Here is a 26,371-nt window from a genome sequence, read left to right on the forward strand (position 1 = left end):
TTGCTTAAAGTAGGGGCATCTCCAAGGTCAAGACCAGGCATCTCAGGACTTCACCCAGTTTAGTCTTGAAACTCCCTCAGGATGGAGGGAGGATGCACTGTCCTGGCAACCTGCTTAGATGTCTTCATGAGGAAGAAGTCCCTATCCATATACAAACCCTGAACCTTGAACCTCTCCCCTTTCAACTTAGAATCTTTCATCATCAAACCAAGCAGCACTGTGAAGAGCCTGAAACCATTTTCTTGGAAACCTCCCCAAAGGTATTGGATGTGACCTTTAGGTCCTCCTGCCAAAGCCCTTCCTTGTCCCTCCCAACCAGCCCAGGTGTCTCAGAACCACTTCAACCCAAACCAACCTGGACTGAACTTACTGCAGTTTATCAGTGATGTCCCTGTCCTGGGGAGCTCAATACTGGGCACAGTACAGACACAGGGGAACAAGCACTGAGGGCTGAGAAGGCTCTCTCCTAAGTCACTGACCTGTGGCAAGCCTGTGTGAGATTTCACTTTGCCCTGTGTCCCTGCAGCAGTGGCTGCTGCCCATAACCTTCAGTGACAGAAAACATACAGCTGCCCTTCACCTGTGCCAGGGCAAAGGGGGCTTGACAAACAGCACTACAGAGGGGCAGGAGAAGGCCATGGACCTGTCCTCCTCTGCTTCCCAAGCTGTGGAGGGTGATCATTTCCAGTGGACAGGAGGGCTGGAAAACATCAGCTCCTATGTAATGTACTAAAGTACTTTGGCCATAAACTTCAAAGTGCTTCCCAAAAGGAAGTTGGATTGCTATTCCTGTTTTGTAAATCAGGAAGCTGAGGAAAAAGGGAAGGAAGTGTTTTGACTGAATTGATCTAGCAGCTGCTGGCACAGACTCTGAGTGCTGCCTATGCCCCGTGCTGCCTCTCAGAGCAGGGACCAGCCCCAGCCACCTGCACTCCACAGGTGCTCCATGGTAAACTCCCTCTTGGAAATCAGGCTGGTGACATTAGAACAACAGCCTTCAAACTGTGCAGATTTATGGCTTCAAAGTAAAAGTGCTGGTGAGAAATACCATCAATTAGTCATAATCTTATCAAAAATATTTTATTTATGAAAGTAACAATTATACTATACAACCTATATTGGAAATACATTGAATAATTGCTAGAATAAATACAGGCAATTAATTCAATCTTTTTATAGAATGAGAAGATTTATTTGACATTTGAATGTTAACCCAAGCTTTAACTTACATCATAAATAGTTAAAAGGCATAGTCAAGTTTTTTTGATTTTTACCGTTTCTCTTGCTTTTTTTAATACTGTTCTATTTTGTAATCAACATGAATCAACTCTCCAATCATTAACATAACATTAGTATGACTTTCAAGCAATCATGTACCTCAAGATAATCAGACAACAAGGTAGTGTGTGTGCAGTTCATTCTACAGCAGAATCTATTCATGTCTGCATAAAAAAGAGAAGCTGAAAATGCTTCTAAGTTCTTTAAGCATCATATGCCGATTTCTGCTTTACCACAGTGCTTTTAAAACCAGAATCTAAGAAGGGCAGCTGGTCTTTCTGTTGCTCTTTATAAAGTATATTAGGGCTCAATGCCACATTCCTTTGGCTGGTGAAGGACTGCAGAATTTAGTCCTGAATATTATTTCTCAAAACTATGGTCCAAAATAAATGTCCAGGACTGATTATTAGGCACCAAGGAAGTGATGCATTTGCTAAGGCTTGATGTTTTCTGCTAAAAAAATTGGCTTCTTTTCTGGTAGATATGCTGTAGTCAAAAACAAATTATTGGGCTCAGTACTGGGGTCTGTATTACACTGGATGTCAGAGAAGGGGATGTGTTTATTTTCTGTAAACTGTATGAAGGACTCTGCAGAAGTTTTATAGTACAACACACACATTTTGAAAGTGTTGGTAAGTTTTTCCTTCCCTGTTTATTTTTTTTTTAATAAAAACCTGAACTCTTTGCTTGGTAGTAGTAGATTATGGATAGCTAGGACCATCAGTGAATTCAATAGCAGTTTCATGTGCCCAAGATTTTTCTAAGTCAGAAGTTTTTGACTGCTCAGGTCCCATATAAAATCAGTGGGATGCTTTCCATAGCAATGTCTTTTCCCGTGGCATGGAGGCCTGCCTTGCTTTATGGTTTATTTTGCATGCCAGGGATATTAAGTTCTCAGTAGAGAAGCAAATTTCCCTTTTACAATGTTATCAAAACAAAACCCTCAAATTGCACATATCTACCCCTTTGGCCTTTTTTTATGCACAAATGTGTTTGTATGCAAAACCTGAAAATTTTGCGCCTTTCCTAATAAATGTCTTAAAAGAGCACATTTAAATGCTTTTTCACAGAAATAACCATTCATTAGTTGCAAAAATGTAGAGAGACTTTTTATTCTTTCTGTTATGAACAATATTATTTCAGCAGAAATTTGGGGGGGAGAATGTATGATTTTTTTGTCCCCAAATATATTAAAAAAGGCTAAAGAACAAAATGTTGGGGAGGCAGCTTTTTTTGGCAGATAGTAAAATATAAAATATGTGATTTAAAAAAAAAGTTGGCTTAAAAATACACACACACAAATAATACAATAATATAAAAATACAGCTCAGCCAATGGCCTCTTAAAATTTACCTTTGGCATTACATTTGGCAGCCTAAAACAAAAGACCCTTCCTATAAACAGAACTATAAAAATGAGAAGTTCATAAATTAGGTTGCAAGGGGTTGTACAGTCCTTTTCTTGATTCTCCAAACTCCCTTTCTTTCTGTCCACACACATAAGCATGACCAGTGAGGTATATAGAACGTAACACTGTCAGGCATATGCACAATAAAAAAAAGTGCATAAACACAGAAGTTCTCCCCTTTTCTTGTGAACAGGTCGTAACTGTGTGGTTTGCGTCCTTCCCCCCCTTGGAAACAAAGAAACTTTTTTTTTTCTTTTTTTTTTTCTTTTTTTTTTTCCTTACTTTGGCAGGATGAAAATGAACCCAGAGGAATAAAAGTGTCCTATTCCCAGCAGCAGTGATCCATTTCCCTTGGCAACATATGTCTGATGCCACAGATACTACAAGGTCGTTGGGTTGCTTTACAACTCTGGGTAACTTCCCACGGAAACATCATACGTCTAGCACCATGTCGTAGTGTTGTTGCTCTTTCTTCCGCCTGCCACATTTGTTGATAAGAACCATGTACAAAGTCAAAAGCAAAACCCAGTAACATGCATAGAGTATTGTGCCAATGATGAGAACTGTCTGTTTTGACTCAGAAAATGGCTTTTTTGATTCCTTGTAAATAGTGAAAATTACGCCACCTAGGAGGATTGTAAACCAAATGGAGACTGGAATGAGTCCTATAAAATTAACTACAATGGTTTTCCTTCCTGACGTGCCCCACCCTGCTTTGTTTATCGTGGCAATTGCAAACATCTTTGCTGGCAGTAAACTTGACATGTACAACACTGAGTAGAGTGACATGAAAACCATGACAATGTTGCCCCTAAGGAAGCTGGCAAAGGAAGACTTTATCAGGCCAACTAACTGAACTGTCAACAGGAAGAGCAGAATGTTCCAGATTTTTCCCCTGTAGAAGAGCTGAATGACTGTGGCAATAAGGAAGAAAGGAAAGAATCCAGTGATTACAGCTTCATAGGTCATCCACAAATGGTGCTTGTGGAACCACATGGCATTATAAAGCCACTCCCTAAAGTAGGATTTACTCCAGCGGGTCTGCTGATTCAGCCACCTGAGATACTCTATCGGTGTTTCCGTAAGGCACTTGGATCTAGCTGTGTATTTTGTTGCATAGCCCAGACTTAGCACTCTGTTAGTTAGATGCCTGTCATCTCCAAAGCTGCACTGGGAGCCCATAAACTCTTGATTGTACCAATCTTCCACAAATTCATGGAGTAAAGAGTTTCTGTACATTCCCAGAGGTCCACTGATGCACTGTACACAGCCAAAGTAGGACTGACAGGCTCTTTCGATGTTAAATGCCATCCAGTATCTCACGCTGCTCAGAAAGGAGATCCAGGAATCATATTTGTTCAAAATCTGCAAAATAAAAAAACAGTTTTCCTTTTAGATGAGCTCTTAAAACAGAAAATGTGCACATTGGATCAATAAGGAGTTTGCTGAGATTAGAGCACCATTAGATGAATTGTGGTGGGAACCTCACTCCTGTGTTCAACTCAAGGCAAACCTAGGAGCTATACAAACATTTCAGCCAGGACATTGACAGGAAGGGTGAGATGAAACCTTTAAATTTCTGTTTCACCAAGAGGTTCTTTTTTTCCTTGCAACCTTTCCTATTCTCCACAATGAAATTTCCTTACTTTCTGTCTCATTTTTCCTTCCCTTTTGCCCCCAGTTAGACCTTCTGGATTTAGATTTTACCAAGAAGAGCTGGTGAGTTCATGGCCTCCTGCTGCTTTCCTGCCCATACACATCTTTGGGGCTCACAGGACTCCTTCCAGCCCTCCTAAAACTATGCTGGAGAATGAGAAAAGCAGAACACATGGTCTTTGCCCTACATTTTTGTAGGGCAAAGCCTGACCTTAGAGGTTTAACCTTGAACTGTGTCCCCATGTCTAGCATTCCTTTGAGGAGCAACCTGTTCTGTCTCTGCAGTACCAGCCTGTTACCTTGTCCCACGACATATGGCAATACTCCAGTACAGCCTTCCTCAGGCCCACACAAACATCTCAGTCTTTCTCTTCTGCACAGCCCAGCTGCACATTGAGTCTGAGCACCCAGCGGAGGCATGAGCGCGTGCAGATGCACAAGTCCATGGCTTCACATACAGGTTCTCAACACACACCTTGTGCCAAAGGATGTGACAAGGAAGCGTGTGGATCTTTGGCCTCCTACAACTATAAAACATTGCCCTGCAACTAGAAAAATATTCTTTTGCTCTGATGGTCCTAATTTCTGTCAGTTTTTATTCCAGAACATATTAGAAGCAGCAGGGCTTGCTGAGTGTATGCTGGAAAATGAACTGGGGAAAAAAAAAGGCCAAAGCCTTCATTCTGTCACCTTTCCTCAAAGAGGACACACGTCCTTCCCAATGCAGATGCTTATGAACCTTCACTGTCACAGCTGAACCTGTCCTGCCTCCCTTCACTTGTACTCACACATGCCTGGAATTTCACATGCATGGGCTGTGTCGCCTGGTTTGTGGTCAGTCTAGAGCTCCAAAGCTATTCAGGTTTCTGTGGGAATCCTAATTTCTGCAGTTATGAGCCACATGCCTGAAATACTTCTGACTACTTGGGCGTTCATTAGCAAGTTCTTGTTCATTTATATAGCTCTTTCTCCTCTGTCTCACATAAAAAGCCCAACTGAGTACAGGGGATTCATCTCAAGGCTAACAGAAATATTCATACACATTTCTCTTTATAAATTGCAGCAGAAGGAGTTGTGTCAAAAGGTACCACCAGCCTTTTGCTGTAGCAATCAGCCAAACTCAGTAATGCTGAAAATCCTAACACACATGGAGCTGGTCTGACTTGGAAGTTTTCTATTGCCCTGCTTGACAGAGATGGGAGACCCAGTAACACACAGAGTGCACAGTGCAGAGCGTTTCAAAGGTATTTTTTATTTCTAACAATCTTGGCTGCCAGTAGTAATATAATTGAAGTGCTTGAGGTTGCTGGACATGGCTATGGGACACCTGTTCTCAATTTCCTGCCCCCCTATATCTTTTCTTTGGTACCTTGAGCAAGTAGCTATACCCAGAGACTCAAAGATGCCACAACAATCCTGACAATGCCAGTGCCCCCCTTTTCACATATAGGTGCAGAATATTTTTTTTTTTGCTTGCTATGGATGTAAAACCATACAGTGCTCACATCCAAGAAGAGTTTCCATTCAATGGACAAAAAGGTTAAGGTATGATAAGAGCATCTATAATGGCATCACATGTTATATATATATGCATATAGTATATATACATAAATTATACTTAATGCTATTTCAGGCAGAGGAATCTGTTGCAATGCAAATAGTTGCTGAAACACCTCTGTTAATCTGAAAATTGTTGTACTCACCTGCACATCACCTCCAACTCCTCCAACCATTGGATCTTCTTCTAAAACTTTTACCATCTCCACTGATGAGGCTGGATCAAGCATTGTATCTGAATCACAGACCTACAAGTACGAAAAAACAAGAACAAAAATGGGTTAAGGAGTTCACTACAGAAGAAAATAAAAATCATGCAAGTGATTATAATGACTCTAAATGCATATTCTCCTGAATGCAATTAAATCTGACTTTGAAGTCTGCACTGATACTTCTGTTAAAGGTCACTTGTACCAGGCAGCAAGGCACAGTGCTGCACAAAACACAGAGCTGGTTAAGGCTGTGCACACAAACAATCCTCTGTATCAGCTCCATTTGTTTTACTGGCACACTGGACGGGCTTATTTGAATAAGATATGGGCACTGCAGAATAAGATGGTGTCTGTGGGTGTGCAGCAGATTCCTGTTGTGCTCTAACATTGAATTTCTCTGCATCAGCTGCACAGTTGGAGCACTCTGGTCAAATGTTTCCCACTGCCATATGAGGGAAAGAGCAAGGAGTTAAATCCCAGGCACTTGTTATTAAAAAGAAAAAAAGCCAAGTAGGAGTCTGGGAAGAAACCTAATTGTTCTTTCACTCACAGAAGGGTTTAGCAATTCATGTAAAATATGTATCTTATATTTCAGAACAAACTAATTTTTAATTTTAGATGCATGATGTGTTATTAGTAGTGCAGGGATTTGACATTTGAAAAGAGAAATTATTTGCTATTTTTCTCTAGCATTCTTTTAAAAAGTTATATAAGGCCAGAAGGCATGAGTCTCGAAGTTCAGTACTCCAAAAGACCAAGGCAGAAGTAAATGACACACAAGGCATTTCAGCTACACAAACACTCCTAGTCAACTAAACACTGTGTACATTAGGAAATTGGCTTTCCCCTGGAGAGTAGGAGGAGGGCTCAGACAGGCTGGCTGGTCTGTGAGATAGCTGGCATTGCTCTCGTTCACTCTGAGGAGAATGACTCGGGCTGCAGCCTGTCTAATACAAGAGGGTGTTTCCTTGCTGCAGTTGCTGCAGCTGGAAGAACTGGCCACATCGTGTGTGAACTCATTTCACAGACACCCAGGAACTGGAGCAGAGACTGTCCCAGAAACACCCCTCTGACTGGCTGAATCCCACCCTACAAATTCTCATACTGCCTCCCGTTTGTCCCCATGTTGCATTCCTGTGACTTCAGACAGGGTCAGTAGGAGCAAGTCAGTAGCTCTGCCTAAACAGCATATTAAGACAGATTCTGCTGAGGCTTTGTAATGGGTATCCTAATTTTGGTGTCCTTTCATGCAAACTTTCTAAGCCCTGTCACTCCAGGGGAGAGGTAACCTTTACATTTGCTCTATGAAGTGAGAGGAGAGCACTGGGGCTTTGCTCTGGACCAGACTCAAGAGGAGAGGTTACCCAGGATAGTTGGACTGCACAGTTTGGGATGAGCTGGGACTCTGCCAACATGCTCCCCTCCACACTCACTCAGAGTGGGCCAAGAGGAGAAAGGTGATGAAAGCTTTCATATCTCTGTCAGGAGAAAAGCCACAAGCATCTCCAGCTCCCACTAACTTGATGCATCCATCTCCCCTCCTCAATGGCCTCATCCCACAGCATCTTTGTAACCTGGCCAAGGCCTGACTCCAGCTTTAGTGGAAAGCTGTCATCAGTGGCAGCACTGGGTGATAGAAAGGGAGCAAAACAATGAGGGAAAACAATGCCTATACTTTTATTTGGGTCTTCCTGGACAAACCTGTTGCTGAGTGCTTTGCACAGGGAATCTGTAGTTTACTGAATTCCCAGGGTCCTCAGGCAGTGACAGGCATGTCATTTCTTGTGACCATGAGTGGTGGGCTGGGATCAGCTGCCTCCCAGCCCCTCTGCTTTCCCTCCAGCACCTGCCACTTGAGCACTCCCACCCCATTAGATGTATTTACCTGCAGCAGAAAGGCCTGCCCATGAGCCACATCACTAATATAGGGATGAGGAATCCTGGAAACACTAGGGGTTTTTTTTAACAAAACACCATCACACATCCTGGGCATGCCAGCACAGTGGGTATGTCTGAGTTTCTGGGACAAATCTAACAAGCCATCATTTTCCGTCTGGATGAGGTTTTTGCAGGTGAACAGAGGACCACCCAGAGAAACACAGACACTTAGAAGCCCAAATAAACACGGACACCTGCCTAGCCAGGGTGTGCACAGGACAGCCCAAGAGACAATTTGCCTTCTTTCCACATAAGGGCTGAGTGACCCAAACATCCCTGCTTTGGGTCACAGAGTTACATAAGAGGAACAACTGACCTTAAGGGAGCTGTTCTTGCTATAGGCAGTGACAGTTTATCCAAGCTGCTCTGAGTTCAGCCTGCACTGGACTGTCCACACAGGCACCTCCATCAAGCCAAGATGAATTGCACCCTGTTACCTCACAACTCTGCACTGATAATACCTGCCAGTTTAACTCCTCCACCTGATTACTTGCACACTCATAAACTCTTCTAGGATGGAAACAAGCCTTCATAGCAGTTTGCAGTACTTAATGAAACACCACTACTGAGTAACAGCTTGTTATCTGCACTGGTCTGACTGTTTATGATTGCCTGTTCATAATTCCAGGGTGTCTGTAAGGCCTACAATTTTGAGGGTGGGCAGTGGTGCTGACTGGCCACTTTAAAAAGTGCTTAATCATTGATGCAGACTGCTTAGCCCTTGAAATATAGGGCTTGTTTAAAGTAATTTACCCTGGGTCTCCCCAAAGGACCATTTGAAATATCTCAACCTTTATTTATTCATAAAACAGAGCCACATTTTAGCTGCACTTTTATGACTCTGCAGTAGCCAGGGCCACCAAGGGGCTGCATTTCTACTACAGATGTGACTGTAGATGTGACTGTGGCATCAGTCACTACTGCAGACTGTGCTTACAGCAGCACTACAGTCTCTGTCTGAAAAATTCATTAGACCTTCTGAGCCAGGTCTGGAGTGTTAACTGAAATATCTCCTATTTTCTGAATTTATGCTATGACTATTGAAATAGAAACACTTTTTCCAGGTTCCCTGAAAAATACAAGAGCTGAACTGAGGGAGGAAACTTGCAATGAATCTGCTTTCTCTCTGCCTTCTTTCTCTGCAATCCAGTATGTCTGTGTGTTTATAAACCCATGCTAATAAAGAAAATCAGCATTTTTATCCCATCATAGTTCCTCACAGCACAAAACCAAAGCACAGACAATGGAGAGCTTAAGCCCATTGTTTTGAAAGAATAAATCAGTTTCAGTTTGGGAAGTGGTGGAGGATGGGTTTTAAATCTTGGCTTGACTCTCCTAGCTCCAATAACAGAGCAGTTCCTGGCACTCTTCAGTTTCTGCCCCTCCTGTGCACTGAAGACTCGCTGCTCTCAGCCCAGCTCCTGGCAGCCTCTCCAGGTCCCTGGGACACTGCACGTGGATGCTGTGCTGTGCAGAGCATGCACACACACCCACACAAGGCTGGGCACAGGCCCCAGAAACACAAGTGGCTCAGCCATGCAGCTGCCCTGAGCCAGCAGAGAGCACCTCGCGGGGAGCTGCTGCTCCACTGCAGGAGACTGCTGGATGCTCTGACTGTGGGAGAAGCTTGGAAGAACTGAGGGTGGTTCTTTAGGAAAATCATCTCCTATTCAGTGGGATTAGTGAAATGAGCCTTCTTGGCCTAGATTTCTAAGAAAGGGTCCTCAGTGTCCAGCCAGAGTATCTGATCCCACCCGCCTTCCTCCACACATGACCCTTTCCCCTTCCCACAGTCAGCAGAGCTGTTTGCAGGAGCGAGGAATCCATGCAAGTAAGGCAAAAACATAGACAATGTTTCAGGGGATCCAAGGCAGCTGGAAAGAAATGTGCCTCTGCTGCTTTGGAAACAGGGAGAGAGGACCCAGCCTAATTCATTTTTAAGTGAGTAGTGTGTCATAAGGGCCTTAAAGGCCAAGTTGCAGTGAGTGAGGTAATGCAGCTGTAAGTGATGAAGCAAAAGCTCCTTCAGGCTTTAGCTGAAGAAATTTTCTTTCAAATCTACACATTGACCCTTTTATTGAATACTCCACATGGCCTTCAAAGCCTTTAAAATATATCCCCATCTTTTTTACAGACTTCACCACTTCTCCAAGATATTCCCTAGTGAGACCAAATACCTGTCTGTCTGCTCATATATGGGGCCACTAACAAACTCACAAAATAAAGCCTTACCCGAGACCTTCCCTCACAGGAGATGGGGCTTCCAGGAGGTCATTGGCTTTGTCTGAAGCAAAACCATTTGAATGAAGGGGCAGTACTGAAGGCAGGGGAAGGATTTCAGACTTCTCCCATAGCTGGTGCACAAATTTAAAACTGTCACAGATAGACTGGCCATTTTAAAAGGTAGCAAAATACCCTTTTAACGGTCAAGCTGTTTCCAAACAGACTGAAAGGAGCACTGTGTTCATCAGGGACTAGGATGGCCTCTAACATGCTGCACAAAATATACAAAAGCTGCTTTCTTTCAAAGTGTGTTTGAATTGGCACTGACCTGGTGCTCTAATACCTACCTGTACATAATCCACACTTCTCCCCAGTGCTTTGAATGCTGTGTACATTACTTCTCTTTTTCCACCCCATTTCTGCATGATGCAAACACTTTTGTTGGACAGGACCAGCTGAGATACGTGTTGCATGCTCTCTCTGTGAGACTCCTCTGTCTCACCAGGACCTTTGTCATGGAAGTTATTACTCCAGATATAAGTGGCACAACTGTCCCTACCCATGATTTCAGTGAAAATGTCCATCATGTAAACGTCGTCTTCTGAGTTCCCATCAATGACCATAACAACTTTAATTCCAGGGTAGGTCAATCTTTTTACAGAGAGTAAACATTTTCTTAAGTAGTCAGGATCTTCTTGATAGGCAGCAATACAGAGGGCAACTGTTTTGTTCAGTTTGATTGGAGTCTCTAGCGACCGTTTCATTTTCCTGTGCTCTAGGTAGGCAAACAGGCTTTGGATGATGAGATGTGATGCCAGGATAGCACCATAGAGTCCAAAGGAGAAGTAGTAGTTGTCTGTTTGGATGAACTGGTAGCCCACAATGTAAGCAGCGGTGATTCCCAGCAGGAGGGACACCCCGAAGAGTGTGGTTCCAAGTATTCTCAGGATACATATAAACCTCTCACAATACATCTGCAAAGAAGTAGGGAAACCCATTAGCAGAGCCACCACTTGCTGGTATAAGACATCATAAGGGGTCACGTGGCTGCAACACAGATCTCAGCATCCACAGATACACCCTGAGCTTCTGGCTCACAGACTCACTGCATCCCCTTGCTCAACTGAACAGCTCTTTGCAGGACTTCCCCCATGTAAAGTACAATCCAAACAGACTTAATGGAGCAGAGATGATTTCTGCTATTCACAGTGCCCTCACAGAAGGTGCTATTTGTGTCAGGACCTTATTTTGGCAGCCTGGACTGGTTGGATAAGACACTCTGTCATATTATCCTGAGGAGGTTGGAGAAGGGGCTTTTGGGCCACCACTCACTTTGTATGGTCACAGGGGACAGGAACAGCTGAATGTCTGGGCAGCCCCTCCTCATCCCCCATCCATGTCACGACTGTATCCCACCCTGAATTGTTTCTGTCTCTTAGTTATGTTTGCAAAAATATTGGAAAGACATTCTTAAAACAGATGCCTGAATGTATTTATAATTTTTTTAAACAGATGTCTGCCTATATATATAATTTATATTTATATAATCAGACATCTGCTTTAAAAGGCCTTCTCAATACCATTGCAAAAATGCATTATTCATATAGTTGTGTACATAGATACATGCACATGTAAGCATGAGTGTATCGGGGCTAAAGCTTAACTGAGATTAAGTCTGTGGCAAAAATATGCATAAATTTAACAGAGCCAACACTCCACCCTGGACTCAGAAATTCTCTAGGACATAACTGATTCTGATCACTTCTACATATTTAGCTTACCTGGCTGTAAAATCTTCTAACCTAAACTCTGGGCTATGGAGCAAGTGGCTGGCATGGAGGGTGCTCTGGCATTCTTGAAACAAATAAACAGTATGGGCAGGCAGGCAGGTGGACTCTATTGCAACCTAAATACCTTTTCTGACAATCACATCACCCATTTTATGCAACAGCTTTCTCAGAATTGTAAGAAGTTAATGACAATATTTTCTGTCAATAGATGCATTTTATGTGAAGGACATAAAACAGGTGATGTCTGTTTAAGGCTAATCCAGCAAGTGTGTTGCAAGTCAATAAAGCTCATGCTTGAATATTTTGCTAAATTAGGTCCTCTCAGAGTAATAGATTTAATATTTGTGGTTTTTTGCTATTATTCATATTTTCCCTGCTGTTATCATCTCACTCATCTGCTGCTCATGTTTGTTTCACCATCTGTTGGCCAAAGTTGAAGTTGGAACAGGACTTCCTTACATCATATATGTTTTTAACTCTTCCTTGAAAAATGACTTCCAAGACACAGCAGCATAGCTGTCATCAGCTATGTATATGTCTGAAAAGCTACAGGCTCGGAACAAAAAAGTCAACACAGAATCACTTACAACATAAAAATAAACTAGGCAAGCATGAAGTTTGAGGTTACAAAGACTTTGTCTTTTTCCATTGGCTATTTAGGGTCTTAAATTTCAAGACAGGAGGAAGCCTCTTAAATGTATATTTGGAGGCACTGTTAAAGAAATCAGACCCTAGCTCTAGGACTTCCTTGAATACTTAAGGCTGGGCTCTGACAGGTGTTGTAATCATCCACCAGCAAAAGGGACCCTCCCTGTTCTGGCCTGTCTGAAAATCTTTCACAGCAGGGGTCATAAAGATGCCTAATAAAAGACAGCTTATGCTTACCACCACTATAGGTGAATTGAAACTCAGTGCCCAAAATAGACTTGCTTTAGAAAACAGATTAAGTAATGGATCCCCTCTAGATTACCTCGAAGTAAAATAGTCTGTCTGTTTACTAATCCCTCAAGCATGCAAAATGTTACAAACATCAAGGTAAATGTCTCATTAATGGTGCACTTATACTCTGCTTTCCCATTTGGGGTCCTAAAGTCTGCTTACATGAAGAATTATATGGCTAAAATAAACAGGTTTTACATTAAGATCTGGAGTGGCTACATTTGAATGACCATATACTGTAGCAGGTATCTTTTACATTAATTTGCTATTGTTTTGCTCTACCTATGAAGTGCCTCTGCACAAAAGGAAAAGAAACAAAACCAAATTCTCTGACTTTATCATTACAGCACAGATCCTCTCTCTCTGCAAAAATCCAGTCTTTTAAGACCAAGAAATTAATTTCTGGTGTTAATAAAACAACATTTCTTTTTCCTTTCCTCTGTCAACCTTAGGAAAATAAAAAGTGTTTTGATCTAAATTCCTGGCTTTCATCAAAGAAATTTTTCCCTTTGTATGTGCAATTGAGGGTTTTATGTATAGTCTTTTAATTGACTGAATCTCAGGGGAACTGGAAAAGTTGCTCAATAGTCTCAAGATTTAACATGAGGTATTGATAGCTTGCCCAGCAGAAATGATCTTTATCAAATTTAACATGCCCAAACAATGGCAAAGAAGCCAAAAACTCTCCACCCATCTCCAAGAATTAAGCCAAGAAGTTAAAAAGGAAATGATGCTTGTACAAGTCTGGGACCAAAAATGAACTGCTGAATCAAATACTGATACTGAGGCTAGGCAGCAGCTGCTTCAGGGACTTTCAGATCAGACAGTGCTGTTATGAGTATCTAGCCTGGCCTGACACAGTGAAATATAATAATTCTATCCTGCAATTTGGGTACCTAAATCCCTTATAGGCACCTTCACCTAACCCCGTGGAGCTGAACCCAGTATGAGTTTTACACAGGCCCCAGCAAGCAGACCCAAGGTTTGCATGCACAAGGTGAGTGTATGTAAAGAGCCTCCAAAGTCTACTGCTGAGCAATTTGGTGTTGTGATGTTTCATCTCTTTCCTTTCAGGGATGAACTGAGCAGTGCTCACCAGCCCATCTTGTAGAAGTGAAATGTGAAAGCCATATGCTAAATCCTGATGCTGTGCAGGCTGCTGCTGATTCAGTCACACATTTTGATTCACAAAGCAGTGCCAAGAATAAATGTGCCTTGTAGTGACTGTACAGTAGCAGGCAAGGAGTGCCTTTCTTTGGAGGCTGCTATGGAAAAGCATGACCAAGAAATGAACCCTTGCATGTACTTGACATCAGAGTCCACCTGGTGAACTGTTTGGTATTGTGTCTCTTGGCATCCTGATAAAGCCAGCTATATATACAAAAAGAATATTTCTCCTTTGTGATGAAGGTGAATTTACATTATTATGAACAACTGGCATAACTAAAAGTTGTAGTATTCTACCAATGCTTTCATGAAAAACATCAGGTTAATGAATGACTGATACACAGTACATCTAATGATTGGGGTATTAACTGCAGCACTAGAGATCACACTCCTTTCTCAGACTGAATAATGCCTTAGATCTCAAATTAGAACAACATGGCAAAATATGCTTCAGTTTTCTCTATTCTGAAAATATTTAGACTAGCATTTACTGTAGTTATGGTACCTAGATCTAACTTTTAAGATCTAAGATCTAGACACTTGACTGAAAGTCAGCAGGTTCTTATGTTTTGTTTTGAACTGGGCTTTTACTCAGCAAAGAACACTGGTGACCTCCATGCTAAAGTACCAATTTTTCTTCCTCCAAAATCCTGTGGCAGAGTTCATCCACATGGCTATTAATCAGCTTTCATGCATCTCTGAGAGTAACAGGGCCTGAAGATAGCTCATCCCTTTATGAAGTCAGGAGGCAAAGAGACAGAAAAAGCTTATTTGTTACTAATACTGAATAGGGGCAAATAGATATCCAGAAAACCAATGTGGTACTGGTGCCAGAAGATATCAATATTATCTGCAGCCTGTTCAATTCTGCACCCTCTGTTGTGTGGCTGCTATGAGGACAAAGGAAGCAATCAGGTGGTGCCTGGCATCTATTGATACAGGACATGGAACCAGTGACGGGGGTCAAACAGATGGAGGTCAAACTGAAGTCATGGTTTGCTTATAACACATGGGATGATGCATCTCACTACATCATCTCTCTCAGAAATCCCCTCTCATGCAACACTCAAACATTGGCACATAGCAATTCTGAGCTTTTCCTCAGAAGATTAAAAAGCAAGAGAGGGAGACACGGAAAGTTTGCACCTAACACAGTTGGATGATTTGGAAGGTTGTTTGACAGAATTAGCATTTAGTAATTCCAAACATCTGAAGACATTTAGAAAAACCCGCACCATAAGTTGAAAAAGGCAATATCTATCCAGGAGGCAGTAATAAAAGTTTGATCACAAATGTGCTCATTGTGTCCCTGTACTGGGCCTGGCTGAGGTGGAATTATTTTTTCCCATAGCCATCCAAGTGCTCTGCTTTGTATTGGTGGCTGGGAAGGTGTTGCTAATGCAGCAGGGTTTTGGCTACTGCTGAGCAGTGCTCCCAGCATCCAGGATGTCTCTCCAACCTTTTCTCCCACACCAATATACTATGAGTGGGCAAGGTCCTGGGAGGGAACATAACCAGGACAGCTGATCCAAACTGACTAAAGGGATATTCCACACCATGTGACATCTGCTTAGATTAAAAAGCTTAAAGGAGGAGGGGGAAGCATTTGTTATGACATTTGTTTTTCAGTTCTGAAGCCCTACTTCCTGGGAAGTGGCTGAACATCATCTGCTGATGAGAAGTAAAAGATAAATCTTTTGTTTTTCTTTGCGTCATGCACAGCCTTTGCTTTATAAGCTGCCTTTATCTCAACATACCAGGTGTTTTGCCCTCTTATTTTCTGCATCTACATCCTGCTGAGGAGGACAGTGATCGAGCAGTTGGGAGGGCACCATGCACAGGCCAGGGTCAACCCACCACAGTCCCCTTCACTTTTAAAAGTTACAAAGAGTTGTGCCTCTGTCTACACATCGAGGGCTGTGGTCACATCAGCAAATAGTGCAATACCACACCAACAGATCTGCAAAGAGGAACACCTGGTGCTGAGGATCTAACTCCACCCTCCATACATTTTTGTGTTTTACTCTGAACTAAGTATACTCAGACCCAATGGACTAAAAACCTGAAAAGTGTCCTCCAGAGTTACACCTTGCAATTAGTTTCATTCAGGAGGAATCCAATTTGGGTGTCCAGTTATATATGCAATAGAAACTCAAACAATATCGTTGAAGGGGGACACTTGTAGCAGCAGCTTCGATAGCACCTCCTCATTGAAAACAAATTGATAATACAAATCAACCTCACATATGAGATCTGCAGATCAGATTTGTCTGGAACCTTTGTGGAAACCAGAAGTGCTGAGCACAGAAAACCTATGAAAACATCTAATTTTTACATGCCTGTATGGAAGCTGCATTCTTAAATATCTATTCAACCCTAGTGCTGAGGCTTTGAATTCAGCAAAGCATGTAAGTGTGTCATTAAAGATAAGTGTGCACTTAGATATTATGCTGAAGAGGGAAATCAGTGGATACTTTATCTTGCAATTCTGTAGTAACTGCAAGATAACAAGGCATAAAAAAATCTTTCTCTGAACAGATGCTATTTCTGGGACACTCGAGGTAAAAATGCAAGTATATTTTTGACAAATTTATTGTACAGATAAACCTCCCTTATGAAGGTTGTTCAATTTGTCAATGCATTACCATTGCATTTCTTACATTAGGGAATCTAAGAGTGGATCAGGGCCTTGACAATTTCAGTTTGCCTCCTAGTGTTGTCATTCACCTGTTGGGTGACCTTAGATAATTGAATTCACCTTTCTCTATCACAGCTTCCTCACCTGTAAAATGGGGATCATGATCATGCAAGAAATTTTTGGAGGTCTGTAAAACTCTTCATAAGGTTTAGGTTACTCTTTTTAGTGCTATATGAGATCCACCTGTTCTCTAGTTCCATATAACTGGTTTTAGTCAAAAAACTCCAACAAAAACCAACACACCCCTTGCTATTTTCCTTGCCTGTATTCACCTGAAGGTGTGGTCCGTGGGGATCTGTCTGTAACAAACAAGCAACTCTAACTCAGCAGGAGGCCTGAGATCAGTGAGGCGGGCACCATAAAAGCCAGCACACACAGCTTTAAGTGCATACAGACACCAAGGGCTGTTTTGCACAAAAACAAAGGAAAAATGAAACCTTTATAATCCTTAATACCCACTTCCTTACTAATGAGAGTGACAGCACTGGCTGCCACAGAGCTGCTGCTTCAATGACACGAGTGTGTCAGAGTGCACGTGTGAGTGCCTGCGCACACTGCATCTGGGCCTGTATACACTCTCTGGGAGTACATGGTGTTTGAGGCTTACAGTTCCTCAGACAAGATTTAGATTCATTATTAGGCTTATTTTGGTGGCAAATTAAATCATATATCATTGGAGTACAAATTATTCTAGGTAGATATTAATCACATGCATAAGATAGCTGTCCAGACCCCCTCTTCTATTCTACAACTTGCAGAGAGGAAAGTGAAAAGTTATGCTCCATCTGTACACCTTTATTACAACACAATTACCGTACCTGGAACTTTTGGTTATTTATAACTTCCAGATTTTGTTATGCTATTGATCTTCTGGAAAGGCTCACATAAGACTAAAATTAACTCTGAGGTTAAATTAAAAGTAAAGAACAGGATTACTGATGATGGCAAGCTCTATCTATATGCACAAGCTTTGATCAGCAAATCAAGAATCTCCTATTTGTTCAGTGTATGTTTCCCAGGGAACTGCTCAAATTTAATCTCCTACGGGTTTGAGTAACCAATGTGGAAAGAATTCTATGGCTGCAGGTTGGATTTGACCCTCATGTACACAATAAAACGCTAGTTGTTAAATGAACAAAAAAAAAAAAAAAAATAGAAAGAAAACCAACCAAAAGAATCCCCAGACACATGCTCCAAGAAACGAAACCAGAAGTAAATTATATTTCTACTCAGATATTTTGGATTGTGGTTAAACAAAAATCTAGTTTAGAAATGTTTTCTGGTTGCTGGTTAGAATACTTTGCTGCTCTATACACTAATCTTGAATAGCAAAATGGAGCAAATGTGCTTTCATGTCACAAATATGAAGACTTGAGTTTTTCCTAGTGAACTTGCCTGAAAAACTCCACTGAATTCCGTAGAGCAGCTCTTCCTATTGGGAAAACCTTGACCCGAGTTTTTCTATGCTTGGATGCAGGGTAAAAAAGATTTATTACCCTTATCTAGTCCTCAGAAGAACCCTCAAGGCACCCATGTTATACACAATGTGTGCTTTCAAAAAAGTGCATGGGTGCCAATGGAAAAATGATCCCAAAGGCAGAAGACTATGAAACAGAGTGAAACATGGAGAAGCAGCTGTGCCCTAAGAGATGTGGGGTCACTGCAGCCCTGCAGAACCACAGAACCCTTCGGGTTAGAAGGGACTTGTGAAGATCGTGGAGTCCAACCCCCCTGCCCAGGTATGGTCACCTAGAGCAGGTGACAGAAGAACGTGGCCAGGTGGGCTTGGAATGTCTCCAGAGAGGGACACTCCACCACTCCCTGGGCAGCCTGTTTGGTGCCCTGCCATCCTCAACGTGAAGAAGTTATTCCTCCTGTTGAGGTGAAACTTTTGTGTTTTAGTTTAAGGCCATTGCTGCTCGTCCTGTCACTGGGCACCACCGAAAAGGGTCTGGCACCGATCCTCTGGGCACCTGCCCTTGAGATATTTATATGCAACATTAATGAGATCCCCTCTCCGTCTTCTCTAGACTAAGACAACGCCCATCAGGAGTGTTGTACTACAAGGGGATCCTCTCGGGGCAAGGAAATGGGGTAAATTCTCCCTCAAGGGCCAATGCCCCCTTCTGCCAGCATCGCTATGGATGCTGTGTGGCGAGGCTGTGACCAGCTGGCTCTCTCTGTGTCCGACAGACACGCACCGCGGCTCCCAGAGGAGCCGAGCGGGGCCGCTGGGGACAGAGGGCTCTGCAGCCGGGCAGGAGGCGCCGGGCCCCGCGCTGGCCGCGGGCTGCACACGGAGCGGGGGAACCCCGGCCCGGCGCCGCGGCCCTGATCCAACGGGGCGGAGCGGCGGCGTCACCGGGCGGGGCCGGGGATCCCCGCGCGGCCGCGTCACGGGCCCCGCCCGCGGGAGCGACCGGGCCCGGCCGCGCTGGCGCTGCCATCGCCCCCCGCTGCTGCCGCGGCCCCGGGGCGGCCCTCCCTCGGCCGGGGCGGGCCCGGCGCGGGGAGCTCCGGGCAGCCCCCGCCCCGCAGCCCTCGGCTCCCGGCCCTCCCGCGGGAAGCCGCCCTCCCTCCTTCCATCCCTTCCCTCCCCGCGCTGCGCGGCGCCCGGGCGGCTCGGCAGCGCTGTCCGAGGCGGGACGTCAGCCCCACGTCCGCCGCCTCGCCTGCCTCCCCTCAGTGCCAGCCCTCCCTCCGCTCCTGGCGCGTCCCCGCCCGGCCCTGGATGCAAAGGCGAGGGGCGGCCGGAGGGAATCGGGATCGGGCTCTGAGCAGGTCTCGCCTTCCCCGCTGCGATCAGCGGAGAGGCTGCCCAGCCTGTGCTCGATTTTATTCTAATTTCAGAGGGTTTATGGGGCGGTTGGATTTTTTTGGCTTTTTGAGTTCGGGTTTTTTTTCCCCCAGATCTTGAAGCTCAGCAATGTCTTAAACGGATTACACGGAGGAGGGGTTGAAGCTGAAAACCTCATTCATCCTCACGGCGGTTCTATTCATTGCTGAAATAGGTGTAGCGTAGGAGCCGGTAAGATCCTCCCCCAGCCCCACTCGTATTTTTGGGGATTTGTTCCAGCTTTCCTCCCTGGAATAGTGGGGATGGGAGGAGGGGGTCTTCTGCTCTTGAGCTGACAGAAGCATAATCATAAATCACCTACCTTGTTTGTCCTTCTGTCCTTTGGTCATAGAGGGGCTCCAGCCAACTGTGTGGTCTCACGTACCGTTGCTCCCGCTGAATAGTTTCCAAGTTTGAGGTAAAAGAACAAATCGCACTTTTCAGGGACTTAATAAGACGCTCAGAAATAAAAAAATAATTAAAAATGAAAATAATAAAAAAAATCGTGTAAGGCTATTCAGTCCTACTCATTTTCTCCCACGTGTTTTCACAATTATCATGTATTTGTCTTTCTCTGCTTCAGTTTCTAGCTCAAAGTTGTGGGATTTTTCCCCAAATAATAGTTATAATAATAATAATAATAATTAAAAAGTTAGAAATAATAAATTAGGAGTTAGTTTCTCGTGGTCGAAGCTGAAGATCTTATTTCAAACCCGGCTAGCCAGGAGCCTGGAGAAGTTGCAAGGCAGTGTCTGAAAGTTTGAGAGATCAGCATCAGATAAAGTCTCTTTGGTGATACCTTGCTGCTGCCCGAGTAACTGTTTCAATGAGGTTTCTCAGCAGCAGCAGCAGCAAACGGGTAATATTTTCCAGACGTCTTTTTCTTTCCTGCTGCTGCTGCTGCTTTTCTGCCTCTTCCACGTTATGGGGTCTTTTAACAAGGGAGACTTGACTTGTTTTAATAGGCGGAGGATGGGAAGAAGGAGGGAACTCCTGTAAGGAGGAAAAAAAAAAAACCCAACCCTCCCAATTGCCATGATCTCAGCCAAGGACCAGTTCAGCGCCAGGAATTTAATTAGCCAAGTTGCAAATTTTTTCAAAGAAATACAATACACATATGTTGCCACCAACTGGTTTCCTCTTCATGCCCCGCAGTTGGGGGAACCCCCCACCTTCCCCACTCCCTGCATCCTTAGGCTTGGGGTGTGGGATTTGTCCCTCCCACAGCCACTATTCGGCTGGGACAGTTTTTTGCTGCTGCTGGTTTTTATTAATAAAGGAATTGCGTCTATGAATGGATGAACTTCGCAGCTTTGAATCCTGCTTTACCCGTTCACTCTCGGGAAGATTTGTTGTAGTAAATACCCAAGGAAGCTCCCACTGATATTCATACCCATGCCTCTTGTATTAAAACAAGCCGGGAAACATGTTAGGCCGTTTAAAAACTGGAAAATTGTGCTGTGGGCTTTGTTTTGGTGTTTTGGATTGGTTTACTTTTGGTCTGGGGGTGATTTTTTTGGTCTTGTTTCGTTCTAAATCAGAAGTGCCAATTCTGTCGACGGTCCCCGGTTATCCCTGGGCACCAGCAGCTCACAGCACACCCCATTGCCGCTTGCCGGCCGCTTTCACTCGCTCCCGGCGGCTCCGCTCTGCTTCCAGGGCGGCTTTCCCGCTTTCCAGCCGCGCTTCCCGGCGAGTGCCCCGAGCGCGGCGCTGGGTGGCGCTGTTGGGGCGGCGGAGCCCGCGGAGCCGCGCTGGCCGTGCCCCGGCGGGGACCCGCGGGGGAGGCGGCGGCGAGCGGCTTCCCCTTCCCCCGCGCTGTTTGCTCAGGGACCGCAGAGGTCGCCGCTTTGGGGCGTCGAGCCCACAAAGGGAGCCGTATCCAGACACCGTTGGGAAATCCGGAGATGACTCTTCGCCGAGTTATCGCCCCTCGTTACCTTCTGGTGTGGGAAAACTCCAGAGCGCTCTGGGGGCTTCTCGTGTACTATAAATGGTTTAAAGCCGGTGGTTACCTAGTACCTGCTTGTACCTACTTTGAGTACCTACTACGGGGAAGTGGTTACATTTACAGGTGTTCAGTCACTGCCACGGGGGAGTGGCTTTAGGATGTGCATTGAAGCCGAGCTTCTTGAACCATCAATCTGTCTCAAATAACAAATCTGATGCTAGTTTAAGGCAGAACTTTGTGGGCAGTTTTAACTTGGCATTGCCAGGGAAAGCAACTGTTTCACCCTCCTCCTCACTGTCCCTTTTCTTATGTCAGGAGAACTGTCCTAGGTTAGAAGTTAGTTGTTTGGGGAGAGGGAGCAGCAATAAAGTAAGAAATAATTTGGGCTGGATGACGACAAAACAACTGCTTTGGCAACAATCTGGCTTTTGATGGTTTAGAGTGTCCTTGAAAGTACACCATGACTTAACAAGCATAGACTCTATCGGGGCTTTCAGGTATTTCTTCCTCTCAGACCTTCCCCCCATGGCAGCTCCATTCCCACAGTGCCACCACCTCCAAATCTGTGTCACAAACGCTTTAGATACAGAGCCCTGCACACCTCTGTCATCAGGCAAGGGACATATGGCACTGTCTGCTGCAAACAAGGACAGAGGGCAGAAAGGTGTCAAGAGGGCTGCTTGATCCCCCTCTCCACAGGAGCCACCCTAATAGCCAAGTATCTGGTGTAAGCCAGGCTTATAACACTGTCACAGAATCACAGAATGTTCAGGGCTGGAATGGACCTTAAAGATCATATAGTCCCAGCCTGCCCTGCCATGACCAGGGACACCTACCACTAGACCAGGTTGCTCAGAGCCCCATCCAGCCTGGCTCTGAACACTGACAGGGTTGTAGCATCCACAATCTCCATGGGCAACCTGTTCCAGTGCCTCACCACCCTCACAGTGAAAAATTTCTTCCTAATATGTAACCTAAATTTCCCCTCTTTTAATTTGTACCCATTGCTCCCTGTCCTATCACTCCAGGTCCCAATGAATGATGAATGTTTGTCATTTTGTCACCTCAGCAAGCTCTGCTGCTGTTGTACACATAACCAAGTCTTGATGTCTGTGTGAGTCCTAAGGTGTGATTTCCTGGCATCAGACTTTCTCTGGCACTGTCAGAGGTAACAGAGGATTAGCACAGGGGTCCCTAGTCCATCCACCCATGGCTACTCTCAACACTGTGCCGTGGGGAACTGGTGCTGCCAGCCTTGTTTGTGTTCCTTGGGCACTTGGTGGCCTTGTCATGATTCAGGGAGATGGATGTCCTGAACAGGGGATTTCATGTCTAGGATAATTTCTGAAAGGAGGTTTCAGGGGGAGGATGGGTTTGTTTGATTTGGTTAATGACTAAATGTTGCAGATTGATTTTTTCAAGTGAGCATTTGTTATAAATGAAATAGCTTTGTTGGTTGGTTGGTTGGTTGGTTGGTTGGGTTTTTTGAGGTTTTTTGGGGTTTTTTGTTTTGTTTTTGTTTTGTTTTTGTGGGTTTTGTTGGGGTTTTTTTCTGTATTTCACCTTTTAATAGTTCGAATGCACATTACTCTGGAAGTACACAATATCCCACTGGCTTAATCCCATGCTCCTTAGGTTTGAACGGGGATCAAGAGACAGTAGATGAGGCAGAAATCTTGGTGCAGCAATAGGCAGCACTTAAATCACACCAAAACTTTGCTTTAGAAAATGACATAATGGGAATGGTGAGTTTGTCATGTCTATAGCTGTTTCCTTCTCAGCCATAGCTCATGTTGCGTGATCACACTGTCAGGGCAAGGGGATAACGTAGGTCGGGAAGTTAGCTTTGCCTACCAGGAAGGAATTAAAAGTAGGAGGATATGATTAATGCCAATCCACACAGTGCTATAGAAACCAGATGTAGATGTGTTTCATTAGAAATATATCACATCTATGTATATATGTTATGTTATGTCTACATGGTTACCATTATCAAACAATCCTGGCTCCTAATTGTGATTTACAGTCACAAGCAGTGAGGAGAAGGGAGTTCTTGGCTGTCACTGTCCACAGGCATAGATTGTCACCAGCCATAAAGAGTAATAATAATGGACTAATCTGACTTAATCTTCTAATGAGGCAATGGGTTTGTTTGAGAGAGGTCAGACAAAATATGTTTTGGGGGAGATTAACACAGACCATGGTTGAATAAATTGGTTACTGCAGAGTAAATTAGTGGATGAATTGATGGCATGTAAGCCACTCTTCAGGAACTATTGAGTACTCACTTTTACCCTGAGGGAATGGCTCCATGTGCATTTTTCCTCTCTCTTCTTTCCTTTAAATATGTGAATACTCACCCCCAGCACACACACATGCTTGGGCCGGCAGAGTTTGCAGTGCATCTCTCACCCCTCCAGTGACCTGTGCTGGAGGCAGCTGCAGAGCGCGATGGGCATTTCCTACGTGCCTGGGTGAGCTGGCCACGGAGGGAGCGGGGCTGCTCTCCAGCGGGAACGAGCAGGCAGTGCTAGCAGACAGCAGGACTGCCCTAAGCAGCCTCTTCAGGAGCTGCCAGGAACACAGGGACAGGTGTGGTTCCCCAGCAGTGGCTGCCGGGGTGGCTGAGCCCACTGGGCTTGAAGGCTCTTATCTTGCATTGTCTCTAAGGTAAGGATTTACACACACCCTTTTACTGCAGATCAGCTATTGTGTAGGGCTTATCAAAAGAAAAGCAAGAAGCAGACTCTTTGCAATGCATAGTTGTCTTCAAGTAAGAAAATTAGAGAAAATAAGGATCTTTGTCATGTAACAGTGAAAAGCTAAAACTGGAAGGTAGATGTATTCATGCTAGACAGAAGGCACATTTTACAGCAATCTTTCTTTAAACAGTTATCTGAACGATCAAGGGGAGTGGTGGATTCCTGTGTTTTAAAATCCTCTGGATGCTTTTTTGGAAGCTACATTTTGGTTCAGTGAAATTTATTGGGCCCAGTACAAGAATAACTGAATGGAATTCCATAACAGGCAGCTCAGACAAAGTGATCTAGCAGTTCCTTCCACCTCTAAACTCCATGGAGCTATTGACAACCAGACTGACATGTCAGGTGTGTTCCACACCTCTTTTCACATGTAGCAAATTCTGCTGGAAGTGGGAGAGTTACAGAAACCCACTTCCCATATGGGTGTAAGTGAAAGCAGAATCATGCCCTAAATTATGATTTTATGGTAACTGAGAATCCACTTGCAGATTTTAATATAAATATCATGGGCACTTTAAGGCTTATGAAGACTGGGTATAGACAGACCAAACATTCTGTGGTTGTTTTCACCATATATAGAGCCATTTTAGAGGCTTTCAGTGTTCTGGGAATTTAAATCCAGGGTTATTTATATGCAAAGATTTACAGGGTCCAGCAAAAACCATTAGTCTTTAAAATTAAATAGCTCTTGCAAAATTGAAACTTTCCAACAATTTCTTTTTAATATAACAGTGAAAACCATGACTTGAAGCAAGTTAGAAGTTAATAGCAGGCAGGTTCAGACTAGAAACAAGTCATGCACATTTGGATGTGTCCAGAACTCTTGGCTAGAATGGACTGTGACTGTTAGCAAAAATGCCTGTCAGGATGGTTTGAAGTAATGGGTTTTAATGTGCAACCAGCATGGAGCAGAAGGAAAAGCAGGTCAGTTAGAGGTTTCTTTTGTGAAGTCTAATTTAAGAGAAATTACTTAATCACATGCCTATAGTCTAACGTGACAGTAGTGAGAGTCTAGTTTAGAATGTCTCAATGTTAAAGTAGAAACATTGTATTCTGTAGGATGCACAGATAACACCACATGGAACAAAGAGCACATGCAGATAAAGGCAGATCTATGCACAATGACTCTGCTGGTGAATTAGACTGACCAGAGCCAGGCAGCTCTAGCTTGGCACATGTTCATCCACACAATTTCACTGCTGCCAGGCTCCTGGCAGGGCTGACTTTGACCAGTCTGGAGAATGGCTGGGCTCTCATCTCCAGTGGGCTGCTCACAGGATGGGGAAGTACTCCTCTACATTGCCAGACACCTTCAGATGGAGAAACTGGAATGAGTTTAACACATGCCAGCATAGTGGTTTTTAGAAGCCTCCACGACTGGTTGGAGGTAGTTGCCTTTCTGAATCTCCCTTCTCCCTGGGCAGAGCACTGGAGTGGTGCAGCCAGCCACAGCCTGCTGGCAGCATTGCCCTGCTCTCTGACAGCCTGGTGGCTGCAGTTGTCCTCCCAGCAGTGATGCCAACAGAGGCAGTGCAATTCCCAGCCACCACATGGGAACAAAGACACAGGGACCTCTAAAGGGCTTATTTTTTATAATGACAACAACAATAACAATAATAAAATTTAAAAATAACTGACATTAAATACAAATTTTCATTGGCTTTAAATTTCCTTTGGAATGAAATTTTCATTAGCTGAAATAAAAAAAGAGTGAGTGAGGCTCTCCTAGAGTGTGTGAGATTTAGGCAGGGGGGTAGGACACCCCTTTTATTCATTTTAGGATGCTCTGATGCTCTTTTATCTTTTGCTGGTGCTTACCAAACAGTTCAATCAAAGTTGCCACTTAACCTAAATAATTACATGGTCTCTTGGTTACTTCCCACAAACACATATTGCAGATGAGAGTTAGGAAGGTGAATATGACTAAATTGATAGGCCCTCCCTACCATCACCAGC

General features: G+C 44.0%; 1 protein-coding gene across 1 annotated transcript; it reads right to left on the bottom strand.

Annotated features, from left to right (window-relative positions):
• Positions 1–1,064: 1,064 nt before the first annotated feature.
• HAS2 (hyaluronan synthase 2) lies at positions 1,065–20,618 on the bottom strand. Its single transcript, XM_071421724.1, has 4 exons — positions 20,025–20,618; positions 10,620–11,246; positions 6,046–6,147; positions 1,065–4,051 (listed from the first exon to the last, which is right to left on the bottom strand). The coding sequence occupies exons 2-4, from the start codon at positions 11,244–11,246 to the stop codon at positions 3,119–3,121; spliced, it is 1,662 nt and encodes a 553-aa protein (XP_071277825.1). The 5' UTR covers positions 20,025–20,618; the 3' UTR covers positions 1,065–3,118.
• Positions 20,619–26,371: the final 5,753 nt, after the last annotated feature.

The sequence above is a fragment of the Agelaius tricolor genome, unplaced genomic scaffold (genome assembly GCF_023055355.1).
Source record: "Agelaius tricolor isolate 1412-34295 unplaced genomic scaffold, bAgeTri1.0.p SCAF_2, whole genome shotgun sequence".
NCBI classification, from domain to species: domain Eukaryota; kingdom Metazoa; phylum Chordata; class Aves; order Passeriformes; family Icteridae; genus Agelaius; species Agelaius tricolor.